Below are 18916 nucleotides of genomic sequence, written 5' to 3' on the forward strand. Positions count from 1 at the left end.
TGAAGGTAGGGGGAGGGGAAGGAAATAAGGAGAGGAAGGTGGGGGAGTACCTGGCTATTCAGATCTGGTCACCAAACCCGGCTAAAGTAATTTCAAGCAACGATTCCAATAGTTTCTGAATGGTGGTCTTACACAAGGGCGATACTGAGAGATTATTCGTGCTTTGCTGGAGAGATTATTCTGGAACGTGCCGCAAGTATATATTATTATGAAATTGTGAAAAAAAACAAATTATTCAATTAAAATTTACTTGCGCATCCCGGGATTTGAACTCATGACCTTCGGCTTGCCGGTCGAGAGCCTTACCTGTCGATCGCGGAGGCCGTCGCTCTTCATTTCATTAAAAAGACCTTCCACACAGGATCCCCAAAGATGACATAGGTCACGAGAGTCAGAGAGTTTTCAATATGTGCAAAAATCTGTGTGAGTAATAAACTGTGTTCAGAGTTTTCAATGTACCCAATATTCTTGTAACCCGTAAAAATCTTTGTGAGTCAAAACAGTGGTCGGAGTCTACAAGGAGAAAAATGAGTATTGCACATTTATCAAAAATCTCTTAAAATTATTGGTAATCCGGTAAAAAACGGGATTGCAAGCCGTTTCCTGATAATCTTTTAGATAATTGCTTTTGTCTTGATAATATACAAAAACGAAATATTTAAGTAAAAGGATTTTTATGAACACGTATTTCTACATCGTGATAATTCATTAGTTTTACTAAAAGTTTATTAGGAATGGAAACCTATCAATACATTTGTTAAGGGCCTGCAATCCTGTTTTTAATCGGATTACGAATAATTTGAAGAGATTATTAATAAATTAGCAATATTCAAAATTTGTACTTTTTTCCGGGTATATTCTAATTGTGCGGAATAATTTGTGAGCAATATTAATGATTGGATTAATGGTGGGAATAGTCACTCGTTGTTCGGTAGATAGGTTCTTCTGCATCTGCATGAGATAAAGTAAGAGAAGATAGTACCTGACCTGACCCCTATTATAACCCGAAGAGAAGAAGACAAGGAATGATTAGAATTCTCGTGAATGCCTCTCAGCGTGATGTGATTACAATGGCTGCTTATATTATTCTTGTTGGATTTAAATGATATTATTCAACAATGGGTGCTATTTACTACTTATCAAACTGAAACTTATTTTAGTGCTAAACCCTAATAAGCGATGACAAATAATTTCTTAATTTCCCTTTACCACTAGATAAGGTATTTTTTTAATAAACGCTTGCCCAATTTCTTAACGAATTCAATAAAAATATATATTACGCAACTAGAAAAAAAGTGTGGGAAAATTAAAAATTATTTGTTATTTTTGTTTAGCAACAAGGTAGGTACTTACAGATTTTTGATATTGGATTTTGTTTTAAATATAGTAGACCGCGTGAACCCAATGCCTTGAAAAAATCATTTCGATGTTTACATTGACAAGAAAACCATTTTTATTCCAAAGAGAATTTTTTTATTTCTCCCTAGCAATGCCGGAACGGCGTTCTTGTTTAAAATAATTTGGCAAAAAAACCATCTACCATTCTACAAATGATTAAAGGTTATTTTAAAATGAAAATGGTTTGTATAGAGTTATAAAACTCTCCTTTGCGTGTGGTTAAAATAAGAAAAGACGAAAAAAAATGTTTGTTTTAAAAAATTATAGATCCCTAAAGCAGCGACGCCCTCGGCTAAGCATCTAAGTTCACAGGTAAGGTACATTTTTAAAATAAAATCTGCCTAGTGAAGAAACAAACCTATAATAGTAAAATAATTACTTGTTTTCATGTCAGGTTTTAAATTTTATTGGTTTTCAAATTAATTTTGCAATAATCCAAGAGATGGCAGTGCACATTATATTTTTATCCTTGCATCAAAAACCTACGAACGGTAAAATCTGGAACTATAGTAAAATTTCATACAAACTATTTAGAAAAATTAAAAATTAAGTGGACTATTCTCTAGTTCTCAGTTTCTCCGACATTCACAGACAGAAGCATAAATAAAACACTCACGATAGAAGATTTCAACGGTGACATTATGATTTTACAGTTTCCTTCTTTTGTGTGTGACCAATTTTGACGTTCTTGTGTATGTGTTCCTAAGCTGTCAAAATGTTAACGCTGTGGACCTTGTTAGAAGCCTCTGTTTTATGTTTAAATGCCATCTGTATCTTAAATGAGGATAGATTCCTTGCCAAAGGTACGTAAGTTGACTGTCCACAAATAATTGGATCAAATCTCAATGTACATAGTGAAATAAACGGTTTTTAAAATTTATCGATCAATTAATTTATTTTGTGTCTTTTCAGTCGGATGGGGTACATCTAGGCCCAGTCAGGGATACGGAGAAGCTCTTTCATTGAAAGGCCAAATTCTGCATATAATACAATCCATTAGAACAGTCACTAGAAGTAAGTACCTAGTATCTTTTAAATAAGGTTATGTTTTCAACTTATTTATCAACTAAGTCCTACCTTCTTAAAATGAGTTCTTACTTTGACTTCTTACACAATCAAGATATTAATATTGTATATAATGTTAAGTTACCTTAACCTTTCAGGCCTCTGGCATATTGACCGTTACATTTATTAAAGATGCTTTCAGAAAGTTGGAGACTTTGTGCTTCTCAATAAAATCCACATAATTTTTTTTTAACTAAACATACGAGGAAAATAATTTTGCTGTGTGGAGGGTCTTTTGAAAGAAATGAAGGAAAGGAAGTTCTGGGAAGTTATATGGGTTGCGTAGGAATCTAGCGATCAGTGTTTCCAGGAGTGATGGACATGAATATATCCCTCCCAATCTGCGCAAGGCGATGGGTCGAGATACCAGTTGGAGAGGTAAAAGGGTCTCCCAAAATAAGCCTCTCCCAATCTGACACGCCACGCAGTAAACTTTTAGATTTGAATATAAAGCGCAATGTTTTCTATTTCTAACGTTTAGATTATATTTCTCTGGCCTGAGGAGTTAATTGTTATGTTTCTTTCTGTTTCAGTTCCGCTTATCTTCTTCAATATTGTAACTATAGGATTCAAATTACTATTTGGCTGAAGGAAAGGATCTGTGCTTTTAGAAAAATCAAAATATGACCTAAATCCCAAGCTCTTTGATGTGCATATTTTTGTATCAATAAATATCTCTATTCCTGGTATACTTCAAGTTTTTATTTTTTAATTTTCAAATTTGGAACTGAGGTATAAATCAGACAAGCGATAAAGTAGGTACCAAAATATTTCATTAATTAACAATTCTTTATTTGAAATGTGTTAATATAATAGAATAGATTTTGGAATTTCTTTGGAAAGGTCTCCCGGGGAAAATATTCTTTTTATACATATATACTTTCATCTTCACAAATACTACAATTATAATATACCGTGATTTTTCACCGGACTGTACTAATAAATAATAGGTTTTATTGAATTATTTACAATTTTATACGGGGTGGTTTGATATCACAAAAGGTGTTAAACAAGGCTGCGTTATGTCACCGTGGTTATTCAATCTATACATGGATAATTGTATGCAAGAATTGAAAGAGGTGGGATTGAGCGAGAATTTGAATAATTTGAAAGTATGTTGCCTGTTGTATGCTGATGATGCGGTGCTGGTTGCTAATAGTATAGATGATCTACAGTCTCTCGTGTCTAGGATGAACGAAGTATGCATGAAGAATGAGTTAATGATGAATGTAAGTAAGTCTAAAGTAATGGTGTTTGAAAGAGAGAGTACGAAAACAGTGTGCAATATAATTGTGAATGAGGAATACTTGGAGCAGGTGGATGAGTTTGTGTATTTAGGAAGTAGGTTTACGAGAGATGGGAAGGCTGACAGAGATATTGAAAGAAGGGTAAATGCAGGTAATTCCGTTAATGGAGGACTGAACGCAGTTGGCGCTAACAAAAAATTGTCCAAAGAAGCGAAGTTAGCAGTCCACAACGGAGTGCTGATACCTACCTTGATGTATGGAAGTGAGACATGGAACTGGCAAAGAAAGGATGAAAGTAGATTAAATGCTGTTGAAATGAGATCCCTGAGGCGTATGTGTGGTAAAACCATGTTTGATCGTGTGAGGAATGTGGAGATCCGCAAAGAGTGCAAGGCTGATGTAAGCGTAAGGAGTAAGATTAAGAAAGAGACGTTTAGATGGTTTGGGCATGTAGAACGAATGAGCGAAGATAGGAGTGTAAGGAGGATATATGATGCAAATGCGAATGGTAGCAGAAGTCGGGGACGCCCGAAGAAGACATGGCACGATCAAGTGAATCAGATACTCGAGTCGGGCCATGTCAAGAGTCAGAATAATAGAAGAGTATGTATGAGACGATGTATGAATGTGAATGAGGCAAGAAGTGTGTGCCAAGACCGAGTTGTTTGGCGGTCCGTCCTCTCTGCCCATCCCTGCGGTAACGGCGTGATGGTTAGTTAGTTAGTTATAAAATGTATTATGTTTATTATGACGGCCTCCTTGGTCGAGGGGTAAGGCTTTCGACTAGCCAACCGAAGGTCATAGGATCAAATACTGACCCACAAATAAATTTAATTTGTGTTGTCTCACGAATTACTCATTTAAAATAATATATTTATATAGTATATTTGCGGCACGTTCCAGAGTGCAAGATATTCTCAATATCGATCTAGACAAGAGTAAATACACCATTCAGAATAGAAACTTTCCTTGAAATGGCTTTGGACATGTTCGTTAACCGTACCTGAAGTCAGGTATTTACATGCCTTCCCCTCCACACTACCTTCAGCCTTACAACATACCCCAATTGGGGATGCCATAGTCTCACTGGCTCTAGACAGTTGAGAGCAGTTGGGATTCTTATGCGATTTCACAAAAAAAAAAAATTTCGAGGAATATCGATATGTCTATTCTCCCTTCATCATAGATTTTGGGAAATTGGTAAATCACAAAATATGTTTATTTTATGGTTCGTTTCTACGCTATTGTTCGTGACTTGTAATAATTTCTTTAATTTTACTACAGAAACCTCTTTTACCGACATATGAGTTTATTTTAAAACCAACAGATGGCAGTATTATCCTGATTTACTACAATTTTATAGGCGAGCCAAAAGTCGAAAGTTTTATTTTGTTCCACGGTATTTGATTATTTTCTAAACAGATTTTATCATTAAAATTTACCCACATAATTACAAGAAACAAGCTGATAAATAAAAATGCTAAACGAATCCGGATTTTGTTGTTTAATTTTTGGCATTGTTCCATGGGTTTCTGAAAACCCGATGTTGTAGAAAGTAGAAATGACTTTCGGTGACTAAAAAATTGTTTTGGGAATTATTCGGAAAACACGACGTGTGATTGAATCAGTCAGTTATTTTTCTGGATAATAATGACACTGTAATTACCAATACTATTAATTATTAAACTTAATTATAAAGCTTAGCATCCCCACAGTATCCAGATCCGGCAATATCTACCTAAGTTTAAATTGTATGAATCATTGGCATTGAAACGAATTGGTATACCAGCTTACTGTGAAATGGCTTTATTTATGTTTAGCAGTCGGGTACATCCCAACCAGCTTCTTCAGCTTATATTTTCCTTCCTCCTGTGAAATCACTATTTTCGATTGATATTTACAACAAATCGACTAATATTTTCTTTTACATTAAGGCGAAGCTTAATGCAAAATCTTTATTGTGATAAATCTTTATAACGAGTTAGTGTGCATTATGAAAACCAAAAAATATGCTTTAGATAAATTGAAGGTTTTTCTATCGTTTCGCTTGAGTAGAATACAAATAAATGACTAAATAAAAATATAAATGTAAACTACTAAAAAAAATATTTTTTCAATAGATATATATGAACGCGTAAAGGAAACAACTTAAAAAAATACAGTATTTTAGCTAAGACTATCTGTGACAGTTTCACTTGATTTACTTTTTTCCTTTCTTATAAAATTATTTACAAAATAAATAAAACCAGTTTTGTGCTTGAAATCGAACGTTTCTAGACTTCGTTTGTCAAGCGATTTTAATGCCTATTACCTACAATATAAGGTATACCAAGAATATACAAATTATTGGCTTGTAGCTTCCTCTTAACTCCACACATGTTATCTCAATCTCAATCAGGTCTGTGTCATCTTTGGGGAAGCTACGCGGAGGGTCTTTTTAAGAGAAGGAAGGAGAGGAATAAATGAATATCTGGACTAATTTGAATCAGAGTTAAGCATTTTTCATTATTATAAAAAAATTAGAACACAGTGATTACACATACTTATCATAAATATTTAAAAAACTATAAACATAATTTTTTTGAAATGAATCAACTGTAAATATATTTTCTAAGAAACCATATTGTTATTTTTGGCAAGCAATTTCCAGCAAAGTAGAATCCTTTGATGAATGTATTCACACCGTTGTTCAGCTTTGTTACAACACTTAGGCTTCCTTCACACGGGACACTCTGTGTCCGGATTCTGTGTCCCAAGCCACCGTCTCGATATAGAAGTAGATGGGAGCGTTCAGACAGAATTCAGCGTGTGGTGGCGCTGAATTCTGTGTCCCGGCAGTGTCCCGTCGGTGTCCCGATTGGCGGTGGCTGGGACACTGTCTGATTCTCTCGGCCCCTCTCCTACATTCAGTTCTATGAGAGCATTCACACGGGACACAACTCTTCATTCGCTTCTCTGTTATATATTTATTTTGTTTTCATTTTATTTCTACATTATGGCGAGTTTCGATACAGAAAAGTTCATTGAAATGGTTCGGGAAAGACCAGCGATCTGGGATAATAACTTAGCTGAATACAGCAATAAAATAGTTAAGCAAAAGTGCTGGCTGGAAGTTTTTGTTGAGATGGAAGAAGGTTTTGAGGAACTCCCACAAGACAAGAAAGTGGAAAAAAGTAAGTAATAATAATTGTACACTTTTTTGTTGATTTTTTATTTCAATATAAGTAAATAAACTTTAATAATAAAATGAAAATTACATCAGGAATATTATAAGTAAAGAAAGAAACATTTTTTTAAATTAATTATGTGCATAAATTAATTTACTACTTAGTGAAATTATGTGGGCTAAATAAATGCAACATTTTGAAGTAAATATATAAAAATACACAAAAATAGTCAAATTCTGTTGTTCTGCCATGGCGAACTCCCTTCACCAACAAAATAGTCAGCAAACGATTCTCTGATTTTCATTGGTTGCACCCGGCGGTTACCATTGTCGGGTTCATCTGGAATATCTAATAACCCTGGGCAGGTTAGGGTATCATCAAAGTTAAACCCATCTCTTGTTCTTATAAAATTGTGTAAAACAACGCATGCTTTAATTATATAATTAGCGAAATCTACTTCTACGTTTATCGGCCGGTGAAAAATGTGCCATTTATTGGAAAGTATTCCGAAGGCACATTCAATATGTCTTCGTGCTCTACTTAAACGGTAATTAAACACCCTTTTCTTCACACTTAGGCATTTTCCAGGATAAGGTCTCAAAACATGTTTAGATAAACCAAATGCCTCATCTCCTACAAAAACAAATGGAATTTTTTCATTTTGATTACTTCCTATAGCTACTGATGCAGGAATATTCAATGTATTTGATTGTATTTCTCGCCAAAGATGGGATTCTTGAAATATACCTGAGTCCGAATCCTTTCCATACGATCCAATGTCGACATAAGTAAAAAGATAGTTGCTGTCACAAGCTGCGAGTAAAACAATTGAACAATATTTTTTATAATTATAATACAGAGACCCTGAATTAGCGGGTTTAATTATCCTAACGTGTTTACCATCTAGTGCTCCTATACAATTTGGATAGTTGGCATTTCGCTTGAACCCCTCTGCGATTTTCCTAAACTTTTCTTCAGTTGGTAAAGGAATCCATTCAGATCTTAAATTCCAGATCAGTAGACAAGTGTGGTGCACAATTTTGGAAATTGTTGATAAGCCAATTCTGTAGGTGTAGAACATGTCCGAAAAGTAACACCCGACAGCCAAATATCTGAAACAAAAGAATTGATTGCGTCAAAACGCAGTATTTTGTTTAAACTTTGTATAAACATGTCTTAATTATAATTGTAAACAAAATTCAATATTTTTTAGGTGCTGAAATACAAAGAAAGTGGAAGAGTCTGAGAAATAGTTATTCAAGGGAACTAGCAAAACAAAAACAAAGTAAGTCAGGTGATGCAGCATCGAGCCGAAAAACTTATGTATATTTCGATATTCTAAGCTTTTTAAAACCTGCCATTCAGAAAAGTAGTACTGAATCAAGTTTGGAACCAGTTGACGAAGGAACTGATGAGCAGTCGACACAATTTCTTCAGGACGACGCTGCAACTAATCCTCAGGCAGGGACGTCTACAGATAAGCCCGAAAGCTCTTCTGCAGGAAGTAAAAGTAGAAAAAGGAAACAAAATGTGGTTGAGAGCGAGGATCAATTAGCAGCTCTCAACAAAACTTTGAGGGAGTCAATGAATTTACGTTTGCGGAAAGACGAGGAAGATGATGATAAATTATTTTTGCTCTCACTTCATGCCCATTTGAAATCTGTTCCAGAACATAAAAAAATTTTTGCTAAGTCTGATCTCCTTCAAGTTTTGGCAAAATATAACGCACCTAGTCCCCCCCTCCCTCCCACACAAACACATTTTCCATCTTTTCCTATGAATTCACCTCCAAATTTTCATTATCCTGCAAGAGTGCCTCATCAATCGCAAGTTGCGCCTTTTGGTTATTCTAATGAAACTGGAAATATGGTTCACTACTCACAGACTGGTGATAACAGATCTCTTCAGTCTACATGTACAGTATGTACACCCTCACCAATGACTGCTGAGTCTGATGATTCTATAATTTCCCTACTTAATTAATGCACAGTTTTCAATACTTATGTATCTAGTATTCTATTTGTTTATTATTTTATAAAAATATAAGTTTTTAAATTAAACAAGTATTTGTTTTTTTACTTACCGAATAGTCACAGCTAGTCTCTCTTTTCCAGGGATACATTTTCTCATATTTGTATCTTGAAATGTCAGCGGAATCCTTAATTTCTCATACAGTTAAAAAAATGATGAAATTGACATTCGAAAGTAATTGAAAAATTTTTTTTCGTCTTCCAATAGATCATTAAAAACAGTATGAAAAATCCCTTTTCCCTGTCTGCTGGATATAATTGGATGTACCCATAATTTTCTTTTACGTTTTATTTTCTTTTTTTTTAAACAATTTGAAATTATACATACAAGTGCAACCATCTCCTCTGGCTCAAGCATGTTGACTGACGAGTAAAGAATACAGATAAAAAGGATGGTTTTGGATGACGTCAGAGCCACAGCGTGTCCCTGCAGTGTCCCGCGGATTTGGGTGCCCAGTGGCTCAAGATTCTGAGTCCGGACACAGAATCCGGACACAGAGTGTCCCGTGTGAAGGAAGCCTAAATCAGATGCAACAGTGTGCCTGGATTCCGTAATATAATCGTGCTTTATATCTCTAATAAGATTGGCCATTTTGAATTAAAATAGGCTAGATTGGACAATCCGACACCAACAATAACTGGATTTAATTAATTTCTTGACACTATTTCCTGTACTGCCTTCTTCTGCTCATATATGTGCTAAATTTCGCCCTGTGGGTCTAAGCACAGTAAAATCGATAATTTTACAATATCGGATCGATTGTAACTACCGATGATTTTATATCGATTTCCCAAGCATTTTCGCGATGTTGGTAACGCAATAAGTCAGAATCGATATACACTGGCGCATCTATGAATTGACATTCCTAAACGTTAGACGGTTGTGTAAAAGTTAAAAATACTGATAAATTGACAGTGTCAAATTGAAATATTAACTTTAGCAGTCCGCATGTTGTCCGCAAGTCGTCACCTGTTCCTGCTCTTCATTTTACTTAACTTAACTTCACTTTATTTTTGTAATACTCGTATTTATATTTTTTGTAATACCTGCATCAACTGTAAAGCGCCCCTGAGGTGATATTTCACAAAGCGGCGCTATACAAATTGTCCAATTTTACGACTTTATGTCCGGGTTAAATCTCCCCCATAGAAAAAACTAAACCCTTCCACACACTTTTCCACAAATGATCATGTAGTCAATCCACATTATGCAAGTGCATTATATAAGCAAAATAAATACAAAACAATACAAGAACAACACGTCAACTCACCAGAGATCAAATGGGAAAATAATTCACCGACTCCAGATATTTTCACATCAGAGGGTTCGGCTCGGCAGAACTCCTAACAGGGAATATAATTCCTACTGATCCCTCAACATAAATATTTAAAAAATCTTTCGTAATCCTACATGTATTTAAAATGACTGAGTTTTGAAACAAAAACAAAGAAACAAGAAACAACTCTTGTTTCTTGAAGCTTTCCAGCTTGTTCCCGGAGTCGATTGACCGCGTGTTAGGTGAATTAATCAAGTATATGAATCATGTATACGATTTCTTTCTGTTCTAAGAGCTTAGTTAGTTCACGTCCATTGATCAATATGCCAGTTATTTTGCATAACAACTTATGCTACATCTTGGTGGCCGCGCTAAAAGTAGCAGCTTTTTGTCAATCGACTGTCGGAATCATATTCTGACCGTGCTTGTAAAAACTGATCATAGATAACTATTTGGTCAATATCGAATTGGCACAGGGATGTATCGATCATCCGTGCTAGACTTCCTAGAGCAGCTTGAATTCTGTCTCCTTGATTTATTTTTTGCGCATACGTTTTTATTTTATTTCTCACGATAAATTAACATTCCTTATTAATAAAACATCAATTTAAGAATAATGTATCGATTTGCCTTGATAATATATCGTGACGTTACATAGAATTTTTGTTGCAATGGTTGCAACAGGTGTTCCGACATCATGATAATATATTCGTAATTTACTAAAAATTTATCAAGAAGCAATTTGTTAATTCATTCACGAAGCTTGCAATCCCGTTTTAAATCGGAATTACCAATTATTTGAAGAGATTCTCAATAAATTAGCAATAGTAATTTTCTTCGTGTATTATGCTTTCAGTATTGCCCTGGTAAATGATCACCAATCAAGTTGCTTGAAACGGCTTTAGACATTTTTGGTGACAAAATCAGCTTGGTCCTACTTCCTCACCATCTCGTTCCCCTTCCCGCCACCTTCAGCCTCACAACATACCCCGATTGGAGAAGCCTTAATCTCACTGGCTCTCGGCGGTTGGGATTCTTGTGCAGTACTCAAATGATATGCTTGGTGTAACTATAAGTGACCAGCTCAGGTACGGGGACTCCATCGAAGCCAGAGTAAAGTTGGCCTCTCAGAAGCTGGGCGTACTGTACAGGGCCCGCAGATACTTTAATAGTACACAACTGCTGACCCTGTACAAATCGCAAGTGCGCCCTACTGTCGAATTTGGCAGCCATCTCTGGTCCGGAGCCCCTAAATACCTGAAAAAAACCCTTGACTCTGTGCAAAAACGGGCGGTCCGTTTGATAGATTCCCCAATCTTAACAAACGGACTGCAATATTTAGAGCACAGGCGTCAGGTAGGTATGCTGTCCTTGTTCTATCGGTATTACAATGGATGATGCTCTGAGGAACTAGCGTCATTAATCCCTTCGGCACCGGTGCGTAGTCGGGATACACGCCAAACGCTCGCCCAACATTTGTACATGGTTGACATTTGTCTCATGAGAACGGGTCGTTTCTACGATTCGTTCTTAAGTTCAACAGCTCGGCTGTGGAACGAACTGCCGGCCTCTGTGTTTCCTCCCTCCTACAAAATGGGACTCTTCAAGACCCATGTTCACTCCTTCCTCTCCATAAAAAGACTCTCCACACAGCATCCCCAAAGATGACATAGGCCCTGAGGGAAATTATTTTCTTCAGGGCCTCCTGTGTGGAGTAAATATAAGAAAAAAAAGTGGGTGTGTCAAGCCTACGCAAGACAGAAGTGAAACTTCTTTTGTTAAACCGTATGAACCACAATCAATTACGTATTTCACTCGTATTACACTCACGACGCAGTATACTAACCAAGCAGCTGATGCTTGGCGTGGCGCAGTTCGCTGGTGTCTGAGAGAGAGGAAAGAAGAGAAGAGAGAGAACGTTCGTGAGCGGCTCCCCCACCTCAACAAGCGCATATGGTGAGAGAGGGACAGTGAACGGTGAGCGGTGGTGGGGGTACCCGCATTTTCGTGTCGATCCTGACTCGGTTTTACTCCGTCCATCGAAAATCCATTACGCGCCTAAAGAAGTTTCACTTCAAAAAAATTAAGTAAAAAAAAACTGGAGATGTGAAAATTTTCTTTTTAATTACACATGGATTTAAAGAAAATATTGATAATACCTTCTCGAGTTCATTTAGCTGTTACAAATAAATTTCCAATTTTTTATGCAGCAATTAATTCCTCTCACGCGTAGTCACCTGATCAACAAACAAGTGCAATACTAATTCCTAAAAGTAAGTCAATCGTTTAATATGGACTATATGAACTTATTGTTATTCGAGGAGCCAGTAAAATTACTTACTTATTCCACGTAGATTATAGGTACTTCTTGTAAAGATATTCATTCCCAAGGCGCCACTGGTTACGACTGCAATCATAGATCTGATGCTTCGATATGTTTTTTAACCGCTTCGGCAATTTTGTGAGATATTCTTCACGGACCCGTTGAGTCTTTTTGGGAGACATATCTCCCAGCCTGAAACGGTCTCTTTTAAATGGTTATCTCATTTAGTATAACAGTGAGATATATGATTTAAACAGTGTTAGAAAGAGAGATTACCGCGCTTTCAGTTTTCATAAAAAAGATAAGAAAAAACGTTAAGCATTTGAAAAAATATTTATCAATTTTTTTAATTAATATTTTTTTAAAAAAAAGTTAAGTGACTTAATATGAAATACCTACGTTCAAAAACAGAATCGAATGTAATGCGCAATTTTTTTCCTTGAGAGAAGTAAGTACATTGCAAAATGTCAGAAGCTTTAGTGATTGATAAGCACAATACACTCCTACGAGAAAATATTCTAATGCATTGTTGATGAATTTAAATTTTCTGAAAGATTTTAGATTCCTTGTCTGAATAAATCCCGGAGGTAGTAGATAACAGCGCAAAAACTATTAAGTTAATGCGATGCACTACGTCGTGTAATATTTTAAATTGAGCCGCTATCAATAACAACTAACAACCCTTACGTAGATGGCGATAAGGTTTAAATTCCCGCTTAACACCATCCGCCTGTTTTGATTTATGAAAAAAATGAAAATATTTATGATATATATATTTTATGAAAAAAACATGGCCAAAAAGTGCCTTTTATTTTATTTTGTGGATGTTTAGGCATAAATATTTATTTTTTTCCGATCATTTTATAAATACCTTAATTTTCCACATTATACAATAAAATATTAACCGAAAATGGGTTGGTAAGTAGGAGATTTTGAACTTTAAAGCAGTTTTCATAGGCCTATAGGGGAGAGTATGGTATATCGTACCACTTCGCACTTAACTCTCAATACTGTATGATTGAAATGGGTTAGAGAAGTGGAGTTAGGTTTAAATAAATACTTATTCTATTGGGTACGATATTTATTTTAATCATATTTTACAGGCATCAGGAATGTTTTCAAATTACACGTTTTATAAAAAATGATTTTCGGTACAATTTAACGAACTGTGTGATGGTTTGAACACATACATAATATAAACGAGACGAACGTACTCCAAAAAAAATTTTGTTTAGATTAACAACATCAAATGCGACAGGCGCCCTTCAAACAGAGTTATGAATTCTTTACCACGGAATTTGAAAATAAGATGAACTCTCTTAGACGTGAGTTTGGATATAATTGATTGAAGTGTTTAAGTAAACACGTTCCCACGGGAAGGGAGAAATAGGAGATCGCAGGACGGGGACAGTCGGGGTTTGAACTTGGATATGTGGACAGCTCCGAGAAATCAATTAAAATCAGTGGTGATGTGTGAAATTACGGTTGGTTAGTGAATTCAGATGGTGTTAAAAAGTATTGTTAAATATTAAATTAAAGTGAAATATTATTGAACCGGTGTTTGTGTGAAGTGAAAGTGTTTGGACTCAGTGAGGATACAATTAAGTGTTGCGATAGCGAATTATATTATAAAATGTGTTCATTTAAACGTGATTTCGTAAACAGTTCAAACTAAATTACTTATTTTAAAAACAAAGAAATAATAATAAGAATAATTGCGTTTAAAAATAAAGTGAACGAATTTAGCAGCAGGAAGTGTTTACCATATCAGTTAATCGAGCTAGGGAGGAATTAATAATTAGCGAGATGGAGTTCTATCCACAGAGACCGTAAACCAAAGAATCAAACAAATCATAAGACTGCGGGTTCGAATCCTGACAGAGGTTCTAGGGAGGTGCAATTTTATTTACAGAATTATTTAATTACCCTTCTATGGAGGTAGGGAGGAGACCATGGAACTGAGCAAATTGCAGGGACTTCGCTGAAAGGAGGAAGGAATGCCGAGAGAGAAGTTAAACTAAACTGATTTAGTTATGTAGGGTGGAACCAGGTAGGCTTCATACTGGTATTGGGGACGGCTGACGGGGTGAGTTTTTAAAAATATTATTTATTAAATTCCAGAAGACCCTTTAAAGGACGGATGCAACCGTGGAACAGGAACAAGGTTTATAATACCTGCCCTACGGCCGGGGCCAAAGGCGCAGAGTACAGTCAGCCGAATAGGGAGGAAGTTTTGCTAGCGTATGACCGCCCGAATAGAAAGCGATCGGATGCAACCAGACAGAACAAAAATGAATACTTATCATCTGTTATTTGACTTTCTAATTTACAAATTGGGATACACAAGAACAAATCTAGAATCAAAAAGGGGAGATGGTAATCTCCGAAATAAAACTACCAACCGAACAACTTTTCTCAACAGGTTCCCTTTCGAGAGGTAGGCAGCCTCATAAAATTAAATGCCAAAATCAAACCAATTATTCGTTTATACCTACCTGAGAGGATAGGTATTCAATAGACGATACCCATACCTAATACACGAGGGAGCTGGTAACCTCATAAAATAATTACTGGAACTCAATATTAAAATACAGACAGTCATAATCCTAAATTTGACATTTCGAGTAAACCTTACATATATCTCACATGATAATTGGCTTAATGTCGACAAGATCGTCGTGTGTTTTCTGTGTTATTGACCTAGAAAGGGATATAAGTTCCTGACGACGTGGAATTTACAGCGTTTTCTGGAGGAAGCATGTAACTTGAGACCTTACGTGTCACATTTTCGCGACTAGATTCATGACAAGGGATGTCATGATTTTCCCCTTCTACATTCAGTAAAGTAGATTCTTCCTGGAGGTGTAATGAGGTTGGGGCATTTCTGAAATTGGTGAGAAGACCTGGTTTTCTTTATTCTGGCGTGAAGGTTGCCAATTTGGAACAAGGGGAGACCCCGCGAAAGCCCGTCAGACCCGGCCGGTTCGGATATCCAGACACGCAAATATCGATTGCCTTGTTCTAATTATCATCCATCAGATTTGTTTGGTAAAGCGGAGGAGCCAACTTAGCTTGAACAAATTCATTTCCGTTCCTCTCCTTTCCCTCCCAAAATATACATATGGATGGCGCCGACAACTAACACCATAAATTTATCGTATGTATATCACACATATAAAATCTAACATTTTATCATACTCACATTACCCTACGACAGGTAGAATCACGTAGCTAGTTGGAGAGCAGGCGAGACAGAAAATAAGGTTTATGAAATGGCTTTAAAACACAGCGGTAATGGATTCAACTCACTCTATCTCAAAAGAACCGAGGGATACCACATACATACATAGATAATTAGGTTTCTATACCGAGAAACAAAAAACCAACACAACGTTCGGTGAGACCTTTTTATACTGAGCCGTCACGTGAAATAGTTACGTTCAAGGTCGTAAAACACGTAGACAAACTAGGGTGCACACACTTTAAGGAGTGTGTAATCAAGAGAGAAAAGCAAAGGCTGGTACAGACGGCAGGGAGGATTTTCCTACCTCGGATATATACATAATCAAAGCCTTGTGGAAAAGTTACCTATGGAACTCAAAGAAAATTCATCGCAGAAGGAAAAGTTTGAAAAGTGCAGATCATTACAACTGGTATGGTTAATCGTACCACCGGTATGGTAAATCGTACCAAGACCATTATTCCAATTTATATCGAAGAAAACATGGACATTTTTAAGGCATGCATGTGTCGCAAATGTCTGGATTACTGGTGCAAGCTTCATGCACCCATTTATGGCAACGAACGCACTGGATCCAGTCTCCTTTAGGTCCTGCCTTTTCAAAATAATTGCCAAAGCAAAGGTGGACTATTTTTTCTTCATCGTCATCATCAACATCCGTATCCGAATCATTCAAAACGACAATACTGTAGGCATCTTTACTATCACTACTTCTGCAATGTTTGGCTTTGGGCTTTTTATCAGTTTTAATAATCTTATTTTTTTTTTCAATTTTTAATTTGGGCATTTTGACAGCTGAGCGTCTACCAGCAGCAACTTCTAGTCCTTTTTTATACGGACTTGCTGTTATTTCAGCAGCCTTTTATGCCGTGCCCGTGTTCTTTTTTCCTTGGTTCTTTGGTATTGGAGAAATCTAAAGAATTGATAGTTGAAAAGATGTCGACGCGTTTGAATTCGTTTGCCCCAATTCAACTTTCTGAACTGCATCTGGTGGTGAAAAGGAAAACTGACGAGGTCACTATTGGTGGTAGTGGTCGCAACAAAGGCTCTGGCGAGATCTCTGGTATTTGTTGTACTGAAATCTTTAATTTAAAACAAGAAAATAATTCGCTTAAAAAACAAATTACGGTAAATCGTACCGGTACGATTTACCAGACCACTTGCGGTACGATTTAACAAACTCTGAGTTTTTATGACAAAATGACAACAAAACATGTAAGCGACGGTGACAAATATGATTTTGCAATAGTAAATTGCAGAATACAAACATGCTAAGTGAACTTAATTTGAGAAAAAACTAACATACCTACCTGTGAACACGAAATCACCTTACGCAGGAGCCGAAATAATTAGATGAAGATTGTGAAAAAACAAAAATACTCCACTGCCAGCGCAAGCATGATCCAACACTAAATAAAAATGGCTGGAAAACTATGACGCTTTTAACAGTTGGCAGAGTAATTCCAGGATTAAAAAATAGTGACCCGTAGCAAAAATATCGAGGTGGTACGATTTACCGTCCGGTACGATATACCATACTCTCCCCTACATTATTTTTTTCTGGGCTTATAAAAATACTTATATAAAAAAATACTCGATTATTTGAAAGGTCGAGATGTATTCTACTCGCAGTATTTAATTAAAGCATCTGAAACATTTGTAGGTGACCAAATTTTCAAACCAAAAACACATGATTTTTCATTACTACGTATAGCATCGCCTTGAGGAGAACGGCTGTGAGATCTTTTATAAACATAACTTAATTTCGATTTGAGGCCAAAATACCCTATCAAACGCACTGATCCATAGATTCCTAACCATCCCTCATAACTTTTCCTTCCCGGAACTTATTCCGTTTTAAAACGTATTTCGGCAATTTAATGGTAGTGTTGTTCCTAACGTTGAACGAAATTCCATCAAGCATAAACAAATAAAAACAAGACCAGAATCTACAGGGTTTTCCAATAAGAGGTGTTATTTTGAATAGCCCGCTATTTCGGTTGATGTTACTTTTGAAGCTGTCTTTTTTTACATTTGACAAGTAGAAACTACGCCATTAATAAAAATGGAACGATACACGCTTCACAACGCATTGGAATTATTAAAATTCACTTGAATGAATCAAATGCAAATCATCTTGAGTGATGAGGCCCATTTCCACCTTGGTGACTTCGTCAACAAGCAAAATTGTCGCATCTAGGGCTCAGAAAACCCAAGAGTTATTGTTGAAAAGCCTCTCTTTCCTCAACATGTGACTGTTTGGTGCGGTTTATAGTCCGGCGGAGTCACTGGAACTTACTTTTTCGAAAATGAGGCTGGAGCAACAGTTACGGTGAATGTGTTGCGCTATCGAGAGATGATTAATGATTTTTTTATGGCCGGAATTGGATGGTATTGATCTGGACAACGTTTACTTTCAACAAGTCGGCGCTACGTGTCACACAAGCAACGAAACCATTGATCTTTTACGATTGAATATCAAAATAACACCTCTCATTGGAAAACCCTGTAGTTACTCTTATTGTGTTTAGTGAGGGTTTTTTTTTAATTCAGTTGGTAATACAAAACCTTTTTTTACACCATACTATAATAGTTCCGAAACCAGAGGTATTTTATTTTGCATTAGCTCCATAAAGGAGAACCGGAGGAAAATTTCCCTCGCGACATATGTCATCTTTGGATATGCTGTGTGAATGTTTTGTTAAGGAAAGGAAGATCTGGGAAAGAAAAAGGTATGAGGGGTGGGTAGGAATCTGGTGGTCAGTGTGTCAAGGAGTGACAGACGTTTCAATTCAACCCCACCACTGGTTACAAGGCGATGGGTCGAGAGAGTTCTACTGGAGAGGTTAAAAGATCTTCCTCAATCAGTCTATCTCCAAAACCTGGGCACCCATCCTAAGTCTTGAAAAGTAGCGAACCACTTGGGGTGACCTATGGCAGAGGTGTTGGTTATACAATGAATGGTTTCCGGGGCGGCGGTACCCATACCCGCCTCCCAAATTGTAATTAATGGTACTCGTTCATTATTCCCCAATACCTTATTTTTTTCTGATGCCTTCGCCTGTCGGAGGTTGACTATTATCAGATCAATCTCCACTCATCATCCAGCAGAAACCAAAACAACTCAGCGAAACTGCACTCGTACAAGTAAAAAAATAAATATAATCT

General features: G+C 36.4%; 1 protein-coding gene across 1 annotated transcript; it reads left to right on the forward strand.

The window, feature by feature from the left end:
• The first annotated feature begins 2046 nt into the window (after window positions 1-2046).
• LOC149426033 (immediate early response 3-interacting protein 1) lies at window positions 2047-3154 on the forward strand. The gene is made up of 3 exons (XM_089645585.1): window positions 2047-2201; window positions 2311-2412; window positions 2997-3154. Exons 1-3 carry the CDS (start codon window positions 2114-2116, stop codon window positions 3050-3052), a joined length of 246 nt encoding a protein of 81 aa, XP_089501711.1. The 5' UTR covers window positions 2047-2113; the 3' UTR covers window positions 3053-3154.
• The last annotated feature ends 15762 nt before the right edge of the window (window positions 3155-18916 follow it).

The sequence above is a fragment of the Hesperophylax consimilis genome, chromosome 2, assembly GCF_061612785.1.
Source record: "Hesperophylax consimilis isolate HC1 chromosome 2, BYU_Hcon_1.0, whole genome shotgun sequence".
Taxonomy (NCBI): Eukaryota; Metazoa; Arthropoda; class Insecta; order Trichoptera; family Limnephilidae; genus Hesperophylax; species Hesperophylax consimilis.